At 43.7% G+C, this 13149-nt stretch overlaps 1 protein-coding gene across 1 annotated transcript in view; it reads left to right on the forward strand.

Annotated features, from left to right (window-relative positions):
* itga9 (integrin, alpha 9) overlaps positions 1 to 13149 on the forward strand; it is a 382843-nt gene that overhangs the window by 102361 nt on the left and 267333 nt on the right. Inside the window, exon 14 of the mRNA XM_067981373.1 lies at positions 6570 to 6724. Coding sequence (XP_067837474.1) covers positions 6570 to 6724 — 155 coding nt within the window. The remainder of the gene's footprint in view (positions 1 to 6569; positions 6725 to 13149) is intronic.

Genomic DNA, 13149 nt, shown 5'->3' on the forward strand with positions numbered 1-13149 from the left:
CTTGAAAGGAACAAGTGCTGGGCAATGGTCACTTTCATAGCCTTTCTAGAGTGGAACGAGGCTGAAAATTTTTGCAAAGAAGGTCACACAGATGTGCAGTGGCACCATTCGAAGACAGAGCTCCTCCGAGAAGGCCTCGAAGGACCTCTGTTGCCAATAGTTGTGGAGGGCTGCTGTTCCTTCTCCTCCTCCATGGGGATGGCATAGAGAAGTTTGCCTATGGGGCATGCCATACTTCTTCCAGAGTTGTTCTGAGTATGTGGGAGGGCTGTGGGGGTGGGGTGTGGGGAGGTGTTCAGAATGTAGGGCTGAGGCAAGACTATAGCTCTGATGGGGGGAGGGTGGGTCAAGTGCAAGTCTCAGTGAGTAAACCTGAGGAAAAAATGGGTTGAAAAAATGTCTGTGAAGCTAGGAATCAGCATGCAAAGGTTGGGGCCCCTTCAAAGCTCTCATACTCTAAACTTCCGCCCAAATCAAGTGACTTGGGGAACTGCTGGGCCTGTTTTATGTCAGTCTAACTTGCCCAGAGAGCAGTAATGGTATAAAAGCAGGATGTTCCCAGGCACAGCGCCAGCAGATGAGTGGCACCCCTCTGCAAATGAACCATGCCTAGCTTGGGCAGGCAGATGGTCAAAGCTGCCAAAAAGATCAAAGAAACTTGTGTCTCGTGCATTAATGGCACGTATGCGGCATAATATGCTCAACTCAAGTTCCCTTGATCGTAGCGCAATAACGGTGTAAGTGCTGAAGACAGGAAGGAAATTCAGGGTAAGTGTTAAATTTGTCAACACACTGTCTTCCAATTGATTCGACAAATTATTTCATTAAGAGAGAAAGAACTTGCATTTATACAGCACCTTTCACATCCTCACAACATCCTAATGTCCTTTACAACTAATGGATTCGTTTTGAAGTGTAGTCACTGTTGTTATGTAGGCAAATGCGGCAGCCAATTTGGATACAGCAAGGTCTCACAAACAACAAATGAACATATGGCCAGATAATTTATTTTTTGGTGGTGTTAGTTGAGAGAAGAATGTTAGCCAGGATATCTGGAGAATTTCCTGGTCTTCTTTGAACAGTGCCAAGGATCGTTTACATCTACCTGAATAATGGGCAGAATTTAACACCTCATCCAAAAGACAGCTCCACCAACAATGCAGCAATCCTTCAGTATCAGCCTAGATTATGTCAAGTCAAGTCAAGTCCACATACAACTCGGATTACGCTGAGAGACTCTGCCGCCGTACCTCTCGCACACTCCGCAACCATCTCATACACCAACTCTACAGCAGACGCCACAACCTCGAAACCAAGATAGAGTCCATACTCTCAACCTGTACTCAGGACACAGCAGACCAGCTACGTTATACCGCCAAACAGACGAGGCAACGGAACTACGCTGCCTACATGAAAACCAAGAGCAGGAAGCTTGAGAAACTCGGCATCACCACCAGCAACGACCAAGCTTCCCCTGGTACCACGGTTGCAACCACAGGGAAGTCTATTGTCAATTTATCCGACCACACCCTTCAACCAGACGAAATCGAAGTTCTCAGCCGAGGGCTCAATTTCTGCCCCACTACCAAAATGGACCCCACTAGTCTCGCGGCGGACACAGAGGAATTCATCAGGAGAATGAGGCTCCGGGAATTCTACCACAAACCCCAAGATTTCAGCAGCGAACCCAATGAGACAATCGACGATCCGGAACAGCAGACAGAGGGATCCGCGGTACAGCAACCGAAGAGGAAAGAGTCAAACTGGACTCCTCCGGAGGGTCGCTGCCCTCAGCTGGACATGTATGCTCAAGCTGTCAGGAAATGCGTCAATGCCAGATTCATCAGCCGCACTCAGAAGACAGTCCAGAATGTCACCCGAGCACAACGCAACGCCATCAACGCTCTCAAGACCAACCGCAACATCGTCATCAAACCAGCGGACAAAGGAGGAGCCATAGTCATACAGAACAGAACAGACTATTGCAAAGAAGCATACCGACAACTGGACAACCAGGAACACTACAGACGGTTACCCGCAGATCCGACCAAAGAACACACCCACCAGCTCAACAAACTGATCAAGACCTTCGATCCAGACCTTCAAAGCATCCTACGCATTCTCATCCCACGTAATCCCCGCGTGGGAGACTTCTACTGCCTCCCAAAGATACACAAAGCCAACACACCCGGACGTCCCATCGTATCAGGCAACGGAACCCTGTGTGAGAACCTCTCTGGATACATCGAGGGCATCCTGAAACCCATCGTACAGGGAACCCCCAGCTTCTGTCGTGACACTACAGACTTCCTACAAAAACTCAGTACCCACGGACCAGTTGAACCAGGAACACTTCTCACCACGATGGACGTCTCGGCACTATACACCAGTATCCCCCACGATGACGGCATCGCTGCGACAGCATCAATACTCAACACCAACAACAGCCAATCTCCGGAAGCCATCCTACAACTCATCCGCTTCATCCTGGATCACAATGTCTTCACCTTCGATAACCAGTTCTTTACCCAAACACACGGAACAGCCATGGGGACCAAATTCGCACCCCAATACGCCAACATTTTCATGCACAAGTTCGAGCAGGACTTCTTCACTGCACAAGACCTCCAACCAACACTATACACCAGATACATCGACGACATTTTCTTTCTATGGACCCACGGCAAGGAATCACTAAAGAGACTACACGATAACATCAACAAGTTCCATCCCACCATCAAGCTCACCATGGACTACTCCTCAGAATCAGTTTCTTTCTTGGACACACGAATCTCCATCAAAGACGGGCACCTCAGCACCTCACTCTACCGCAAGCCCACGGACAACCTCACGATGCTCCACTTTTCCAGCTTCCACCCTAACCACGTCAAAGAGGCCATCCCCTATGGACAGGCCCTGCGAATACACAGGGTCTGCTCAGACGAGGAGGAACGCGATGGACACCTACAGACGCTGAAAGACGCCCTAGTAAGAACGGGATATGACGCTCGACTCATCGATCGACAGTTCCGACGGGCCACAGCAAAAAATCGCATAGACCTCCTCAGGAGACTAACACGGGACGCAACCAACAGAGTACCCTTTGTCGTCCAGTACTTCCCCGGAGCGGAGAAACTACGCCATGTTCTCCGCAGCCTTCAACATGTCATCAATGAGGACAAACACCTCGCTATGGCCATCCCCACACCTCCACTACTCGCCTTTAAACAGCCACCCAACCTCAAACAGACCATCGTTCGCAGCAAACTACCTAGCTTTCAAGAGAACAGCGTCCACGACGCCACACAACCCTGCCACGGTAACCTCTGCAAGACATGCCAGATCATCGACACAGATACCACCATCACACGAGATGACACCACTCACCAGGTGCATGGTTCATACTCCTGTGACTCAGCCAACGTTGTCTACCTCATACGTTGCAGGAAAGGATGCCCCAGAGCATGGTACATTGGCGAGACCATGCAGACGCTGCGACAACGGATGAACGGACACCGCGCAACAATCGCCAAACAGGAGGGTTCCCTCCCAGTCGGGGAACACTTCAGCAGTCATGGACATTCATCCACCGACCTTCGGGTAAGCGTACTCCAAGGCGGCCTTCGAGACACACGACAACGCAAAATCGTCGAGCAGAAATTGATAGCCAAGTTCCGCACCCATGAGGACGGCCTCAACCGGGATCTTGGGTTCATGTCACGCTACACGTTACCCCACCAGCGAACAAATGTTATCTGTTTTTAATATAATGGGTCATTTGCTGGCTCTCTCTGCCTTCCGGATGTTTCTGCCTCTCTCTGTGTTTTTTTTTCTCTGTTTTTTTTTCCCTGTTTGTTTTTTTATTGAATGTGTATTCGGAGGTTCTGCAGGTAACACCTCTCTGTCTGAACACGGTGATTGCCTTGGCAACGGGCAGTTGCAGGGGCAGTCTGTAAACACCATTTATTATTGTTCAATATGTATAAATGCGTAGGCTTCAAGGAGATCTTGAAACATTTGCCTGAGGAAGGAGAAAATCTCCGAAAGCTTGTGAATTTAAAATAAAATTGCTGGACTATAACTTGGTGTTGTAAAATTGTTTACAATTGTCAACCCCAGTCCATCACCGGCATCTCCACATCTAGATTATGTACGGAAGACTTTAAGTGGGACATGAACCTGCGACCTTTGACTCAGAGGTGAAAGTGTTACCACTAAGCCAAGCTAACACTTGTGGAAACTAATAAGTAACCAGGACTAAAAGTTGTAAAACCAATAACATTAACTGGTTAGTTTTGAGTTTATGAAACTGGCTTTATATTAACATGCACGTCATTGTAAAAAGCAAAGTGGCTAAATATGTAACGTTCTTGAATATACTCCCATGGTCCACGCGCACATATAATCAGCCAGGTGAGATTGACACAGAATCCTTCTTCCATCTCTGTATCTTTTTGATTAAGTCACAACGTATTTTTAAGTAAGCATTGGAAAAAAGTTTATAATCATAAGAACCACTTAACGTGAACAAATACTTTATATAAATAAAATCCATAAGTCCTGGACAGTAGTTCAACAATGAGGGCTGCCAAGAATAATAGACAGGTTGCCAAGTGTTACTGATACATTGCTAAGATTCTCTGAAAATTTGGCCCACTTCTGTTAGTGCTACTCGCTTTGTTCTTGTGATGCTGCTCCGCCAAGATCCACAGACATGGCATGACAGGCATGGGTTTGCTGCCGGAGAGCTCCGAGGGAGCCAGCTATTCTGAAACTGAGAAGCTGGTGTTAGAGCAGTAAACACAATGAAAGAAACACAAACAGTCTCATTCAGATCAGGAGCATGTGTTGCTGTTGGGAGGGAGAAAATTTCACTTAAAAGCATAAGCACACAACTTTTTTAAGAGAAAGACTGACTGTTATTGACTTACCAGCAGATGAGTGTTGGTGTTACCACTTCCTCTTTTTGACTGTGTATAAATCCCGCCAACAAACCCACAGCAGCTCACTTAGTCTCTAGGTGTTGACAAACCCATTTTGCTCCCTTTGCAAGTTGCTCATTCCCACTCATCCATTGGAGGTGAGTATGGGACAGATATCTGGGTGACCGTTGTCTTTGCCATTCTGTGATTAGCTGGCAGGAGGCCTTATTCAAGCAATGAATAAGATAACTGTAATAGCTGACGCAACTAAATTTGAATTTCACAGGACAAGCATGTGTGAGAATCAAGTTCTCAATACTTGGAGCCGCTAGGGAAAGCCTATAACGTTACGTGTCAGCTTGGCTCACTTGGTGGTGCTCTTGCTTCTGAGTCAGACCCCAATCTTGGATTTGACCATATAATCTAGGCTGACACTTCAGTGCAGTAGTGAGGGCGGTGCTATCTTTTGGATGAGATGTTAAATTGAGGCCTATTTTAAGTGGATGTAATAGTTCTTCGGCACTATTTAAAGAAGAGCAGGGAGTTTTCCCAGGGTCTTGGCCAACATTCCTCTCTTGACCACCACCAATAAAGACAGATTAGCTGGATATTAATCTCAATTAGTGTACGGGACCTGTCGTGACTGTACTTCAAAAATAATTTATTGGATGTTAAATACTGTGGGATGTCTTGAAGAGGTGATAAGATGCTAAGTAAATGCAAGTCCTTTCTTCTTTATCATTGACGACAGGAGAACCAAATCATTTAGTGTCAGTACTTTTACAACATCCATCAATGATAATTAGAAAGTGAAGGCTTCTAGGAGGCTCAAAGGGGCAACATATTGATACAGTAAAGCACTGTGCCATAAATAGTAAATGGCAGTCTGTCCCCATATTCCCCCAAATAAAAAAGCCCCTGATCATGATTAGATAGTCTGGGAAAGGTGCTTATTGGAAGCCAAGCCCTTCTCAACAAGAATGGATTGAAACATTAAAGAAAATTGGCCCAGGCTGTACTGGCAAAGGGATGTGAACAGGTTGCCCGCTCTCTTGGCAGAGGCGGAAACCTAAAGAGGAGACATCAAGAATAACAAAAAAAATGGTGTGGAGTGGAAATTTGAGCACATTGTTGCTGTAGTCTTTGACTGGAATTCTCTAACATACCTTAAACATTATAAAAATATTGAAACGCAAGAGAATTCTTTTGTGGGATGATTTTTTCATCTTTTTTTGAAATCTTGCTGGAGTAAGCCAGCAAAACAGAACCATGTTACACTCTTTGGTATTGCTTTGAAACCCTCCCTTACAATAGGTCCTTTTGGTGGGAAAGGGAACTGATGACCACAAAAGTATAGAAAAAAGATTATTTCTCTCTGAAAATTTGTTTTTGGAGGGTGAAAAAAGGAAAGAGGTTTTCACCTATGTGCAACCACTGGATACCCGAAAGGCACAGGGTACCCAACAGGAAGCGAGGGTAGTACAATGGGGATGGAGCTCTGATATATTGGGTCTCTGCCCATATTTAACTCTTCCTGGCACTGGGAAATGCTAATTACCCAAGGCCCAGGTAGAGGAAAAGTCTCTCCTATGATTTATTGATCTAGCGTTAAGAGAATATGTCTTTTATATTTTTCCTCCTTTCCAGAGCTCGTCCAGTTATTACCGTGGAGATCACCATCCTTCTTCCGGGCTCCATTAACATCACAGCTCCGCAGTGCCATGATGGCATACAGCCAGTCAACTGTCTAAATGTCTCAACTTGTTTCCGTTTTCATGGCAAGGAGGTCCCGGGTGAAATAGGTAACAGTCTGATGATTACTTTCCCTGTGATGTTCATTTTTTTGGTTCTCACTAACACTTTCCAGGTTGGCTAAGCAGCTAGTTGATGGACTCGTGGCCTTTTCTGGTTGACTGACTTAAGACTGAACTACTCTGTATCTCTTTTTTTTTCAACCCATTTCCAAACCACTTACAGAACTGTGGGAATAAAATATCAAGCTGCTCTTTACAGCCCATCCTGACAGGAGCAAATATCTGGATCCCAATAACCATCAATGAGAAGGTTAGAAGTTACAGTTCAGTGAAAATGAAAACTGTTGGGGTGAAATGTACTAATTGGGAAGTTTAATTGAGTTAGAGGGGTATTAAATTATATTTTGTGTGTCTCCCTTTTAATTTTTAATAATATTTGCAAGAGTTGGGCATACTTTCCAATTGGCAAATGTCAGGTATGAATGCTTAGCACTATTTTAAGGCAGATTAACTCGTATTTATTTTAAATGCATTAACATCTGCCAGAAATAGCACACGAGAGAAATATAGTACAAGCACACTAAGTATTTGCACCTAAACTTCACCGATCGTAAAATATACTCCAGTTAATACTGATTACCTAATTAGACGCACAGGCTAGGAGGAGTTTCTAAGCTTTATAGTGTGAAAATTGAATCAGAGTTAGAATAAGATCTAAGAAAGGCTGTCGATTTGTGGGCCCATCTACCAATATTAATTCAGCACCTTGAAACAAGAGAAATGACACAGTTAGTTAATTATCACAGAACATAGGAGTTACACAGGACTAAACAGTTGTTTTCACAAGTCACTTTCTTACATCCTTGTAGGAATGGCTGTTGGATTTCAGGCATGATTTGTAGCATGTATCAAACATTTAGGGCTTCATTCCATCCTGTCACACTGGGAACTAATTCTATTTGCTAACATGCAATTAGAGGGGGCCCACGCAAAATTGTATTTGCCCCCATCCTATCAATATTATATCTTTATCAAAGATGCTAAGAAGCACGGAAAGGCCAAGGAAATATGAGCAAAGGGCAGGGAAATGGTTTTGGAATGGATCATAGGAACATAGAAACAGCAGTAGGCCATTTAGCCCCTCGAGCCAGTTCCAACATTCCATTAGATCATGGCTTGGTTCCACACCCCTTAATACCCTTGCCTAACAAAAATCTATCAATCTCAGTTTTAAATTTTCAATTGACCTAGCCTCAACAGTTTTTTGGGGGAGAGGGTTCCAGATTTCCACTACCCTTTTTGTGAAGAAGTGCATCCTGACATCACTCCTGAACGGTCTAACTGTAATTTTAAGGTTATTCCCCCTTATTCTGGATTCCCCCACAAGAGGATATAGTTTCACTCTATCTACCCTATCAAATCCTTTAATCATCTTAAACAGCTCAATTATATCACACCTTAATCTGTTATATTCGAGGGAGTACAAGCCTAGTTATGTAACCTGTCCTCATAATTTAACCCTTTTAGCCATTATTTTGGTGAATCTGCGCTCCATCCCTCCAAGGCCAGTATATCTTTCCTGAGATGTGGTGCCCAGAACTGAATACAGTACTCCAGATGTGGTCTAACCTGAGTTTTATACAACAATAGCATAGCTTCCACCCCTTTGTATTTCAGCCCGCTTGAGATGAAGGCTAACATTCTATTAGCCTTGTAAATGATTTTTTGTACCTGTCTACTAGTTTTTAGTGATTTCTGTACATGGACCCCTAAATCTCCCTGGTCCTCCACAGTTCCTAGCTTCTCACCATTTAAAAAATGCTCTGATCTATCTTTCTTCGGTCCAATGTGGATGACCTCATACTTCCCCTTGTTGGATTCCATCTGCCAAAGTTCTGACTTCTCACTTAATCTACCAATGTCCCTTTGCAACTTTCTGCTCTCACCTACACTACTTACTGTGCAACCTAACTTGTCATCAGCAAACTTGGATATATGGCTCTCTATTCCTTCTTCTAAGTCATTTATAAATATAGTGAAAAGCTGAGGCCCCAGTACAGATCCCTGGGACACATCACTAGTCACATCCTGCCAATTGGAATACAGACCCATTATCCCTATTCTCTGTCTCCTACCTCCTAACCAACTCCCTACCCATGTCAGAAGATTGCCTCCAATTCCATGCACTTCCATTTTTTCTAATAGTCCCTTGTGTGGAACATTATCGAATGCCTTCTGGAAGTCCATATAAATAACATCCATAGACACTCCCTTTTCTACCACGTTAGCCACCTCCTCAAAAAATTCAACTAGGTTCGTTAGACATGACTTACCCTTTACATGCTGGCTCTCACTGATTAGTTCATATTTGTCCAAATGCTCAGTCATTCTGTCTCTAATAACAGATTCTAGTAACTTCCCCACAATAGACATTAGACTAATAGGTCTAAAATTTCCTGCTTTATCTCTTCCACCCTTCTTCAATAATGGAGTGACATTTTCAATTTTCCAATCCAAGGGGATAATTCTTGAATCAAGAGCGTTTTGAAAGATCATGGGCATGATTTTAACAGTGAAAAACGGGTGGGTTGGGGGCGGGCGGGCATTCAAAATTTCAACCATTTCAGACCCACCCCCAACCTGCCTCCAACCTGCCCAGATCCGGTTTTCACCGGGGTGAGACGAGGGGCAGGCAACCATCCCGCTCCCAGGAGGCGGGTCGGGTGGCAAAATGGAGGCTCCAGGCCTCCATTTTGCCACAGTTTCTGATTTCAACCCCGGGGGCCCGGGGTTCCCAGGCCTTCTCTTTTACGCCTCGTGATAGGAGGCGAGAGGGCCCGAGACTAACAGGTAGCTGCCTTTCTGGCACAGCTTGTGGGCTGGGAGGAGCAGGAGTGCTTCCCCCAGGTGCCAAAAGCCTACCTGCAGTGACCTCCCAATGATCGCGGCCCCCCCCCCCCGCCCTTGATTTTCTCACCAATTCTTTCAATACCTTGGGGTGGAAACCATCAGTACCTGGAGTCTTGTCTGCCTTCAGTCTCACTATTTTCTCCATTACTAGGAAGTTCCTCCCCTTGATTTATTTTTAGTTTTCCTCGTATCTCTGGTACTTTATCCTCTTCCTCTACTGAGAAAACCGATACAAAGTAATTATTTAGCAAGTCTGCCATTTCCTTATTTTCAATTACAGCATTTCCTCCGTCTGTCCTTAAAGGGCCCACATTACCCTTATCCACCCTCTTTCTCTTAATATGTTTGTAAAAACCTTTAATGTTGTCCTTGATATCCCTTGCAAGCTTTTTCTTGTATTCCCTTTTTGCAGCTCTTACTAATTTCTTTGTACCCCATTGCCGTTCTTTATATCTCTCCCAGTCCACGGGATCGTCACTATTCTTTGCATTTGTATAAGCCCTTTCTTTAATTTAATACTATCTCTCACCTCTTTTGTTGACCAAGGTTGTTTAACTACACAAGTAGAGCTCTTGCCCATTAGAGGTATGTACAGGTCTTGTAATGTCACTGAACACTTCCCACTGTTCATCCATAGTTTTATCCGTTAACAGTTCTGCCCAGTTTACTGGGTCAATTTCTGCCTCATCCCTTCAAAGTCAGACTTACTTAAATTTAAAACCTTGATTTGTGACTCACTTTTCTCCCTCTCAAACCTAATATCAAATTCAATAATTTTATGATCACTGTTAGCTCGGTGTTCCCTTACCATTAGATTGTTGACTAATTGTTGACTGACTCTGGCTCATTACTCATCACTAAAGCCGTCCTCTTGTTGGTTCAAAAACATATTGTTCCAGAAAACTGCCTCGAATACACTCAAGAAATTTGCTGCTTTTGGGACTCGAACTGTTCTGCTTCTCCCCGTCTATGTGAAAATTAAAGTCTCCCGTTGTAACCATTCTGCCTTTGCAACAAGCTTCTCTGACCTCCGTGTTTATATATCCCGCTACTCCATCACTGCTATCAGGAGGTCTGCAGGCAACTCCCACCAAAGTCTTACATCTTTTTCTATTCCTCAGTTCTACCCAGAGTTTCTACTGCCTGCTCGCCCTTACTGATATCCCTTTTCTATAATGCTATAATAGTGTCTTTTATCAATATTGCTACTCCTCTTCCTTTTCCAATTTCGCTGTCCTTTCTAAAGACCCTATAACCTGGAATATTTATCTCTTAGTCTCGCCCAGCTTGTAGCCAAGTCTCGGTGATGGCCACTATGTCACACCCTTTAAGCTGGATTTGTGCTTCTAATTCGCTTGTTTAATTCCTTATGCTTGTGCATTTGTGTATAAAACTCTTAATTGGGCAACAGACCCTACCCTGCCCTTTTGCTCTGATGTTTTTCTCACACTTTTTAACTTATCACATTGCTTGTTTTTAATCACTTTTTTAAAAATCAGTTATTTTGTTATTATTTCCCATATATTTTTTCTGAACCTGAAATATACATGGATGTAACATACATGGACTTTCAAAAGGCTTTTGATAAGGTACAGCATAATAGCCTCATAATTAAGGTTAGAGCAAGTGGAGTCAGGGAACAAGTAACAGAATGAATAGCAAACTGGCTAAAAAACAGATAACACAGAGTCGGGGTTAAAGGTAGTTACTCAGACTGGCGGAAGGTGGGAAGTGTTGTTCCACAGGAATTGGTGCTGGGACACTGTTGTTCACCATTTACATAAATGATTTGGACTCGGGAATCGGAAGTACAATATCAAAATTTGAGGATGACATCAAATTAGGGGGTATAGTTAATACTAAGGAAGACTGTGACAAAATGCAAGAAGACAGTAACAAACTTGCAGAATGGGCGTATAAATGGCAAATGCATTTCAATATAGACAAGTGTGAGGTGGTGCATTTTGGTAGGAGGAATAAGGAGGCCACCTACTCCTTGGAAAGTAAGAGTCTAAATGGATAGAGGTTCAAAGGGATCTAGGGGTACAGATTCACAAATCATTAAAAGTAGCAATGCTGGTTCACAAAGCCTTAAAAAGTGCAGTCAAAGCACTGGGGTTCATTTCATAGAATAGAATCATAGAATTATACAGCACAGAAGGAGGCCGTTTGGCCCATCGTGCTTGTGCCGGCTCTGAAAGAGCTACCAGTTAGTCCCACTCCTCTGCTCTTTCCCCGTAGCCCTGGAATTTTTTTTTGATGTAGAGATTCAATTCCCTTTTGAAAGTTACTAGAGGAATAGAATTCAAAAGCAGAGGTTATGTTAAGCTTATATAGAACCTTGGTTAGACCATACTTGGAGTATTGTGCACAGTTCTGGTCTCCATATTATAAAAAGGATATAGAGGCACTGAAGAAGGTGCAAAAAAGATTCACAAGGATGATACCAGGACTGAGATGATATACTTATCAGGTATGGCTGAACAGGCTGGTGCTCCTTTCTCTAAAAAAAAAGAGGGCTGTGGGGTGACCTGATAGAGGTCTTTAAGATTATGAAAGAGTTGGATAGGGTAAACGTAGAGAAAATGTTCCCACTTTGTGGGAGTCCAAAACTAGAGGTCATAAATATAAGATAGTCACTATTAAATCCAGTGAGGGGTTCAGGAGAAATGTCTTTACCCAAAGAGTGGCAAGAATGTGGAACCTGCTACCACAAGGAGTAGTTAAGGTGAATAACATGGATGCATTGAAGGGGAAGCTAGATAAGCACGTGAGGGAGAAAGGAATAGAAGGATATGTTGATAGGGTTATATGAAGTAAGTTGGGCGGAGGCTCGTGTGGAGCATAAACACTGGCATAGGCCAGTTGGGCCGAATGGCCTGTTTCTGTGCAGTAAACCTCTGTGTAATTCTATGAAGTATTTATATTACCTTTAACACTATTTATGATCTAGACTTTCCTCAAATCCTTTTTTCTCATCTTTAGGCTATTTTCACTTTTATTTTTTTTCTGCCTGAGCCCTTCCCATCCAGAATGGATAGCTGCAGCTGAAGAGCTAGTACCGTCCATGCTGTAATTTCTACATATCTGATGTCTTTGAAGTAGAAGGAGGTGGTTCAGCAAACAATGGGGCTCATAAGAACATAAAAACATAAGAAATAGGAGCAGGAGTAGGCCAATCGGCCCCTCGAGCCTGCTCCGCCATTTAATAAGATCATGGCTGATCTGATCCTAACCTCAAATCTAAATTCATGTCCAATTTCCTGCCCGCTCCCCGTAACCCCTAATTCCCTTTACTTCTAGGAAACTGTCTATTTCTGTTTTAAATTTATTTAATGATGTAGCTTCCACAGCTTCCTGGGGCAGCAAATTCCACAGACCTACTACCCCTCCTCATCTCAGTTTTGAAAGAGCAGCCCCTTATTCTAAGATTATGCCCCCAAGTTTTAGTTTCACCCATCCTTGGGAACGTCCTTACCGCATCCACCCGATCAAGCCCCTTCACAATCTTATATGTTTCAATAAGATCGCCTCTCATTCTTCTGAACTCCAATGAGTAGAGT

This window comes from Heptranchias perlo, chromosome 3, assembly GCF_035084215.1.
Source record: "Heptranchias perlo isolate sHepPer1 chromosome 3, sHepPer1.hap1, whole genome shotgun sequence".
NCBI lineage: Eukaryota > Metazoa > Chordata > Chondrichthyes > Hexanchiformes > Hexanchidae > Heptranchias > Heptranchias perlo.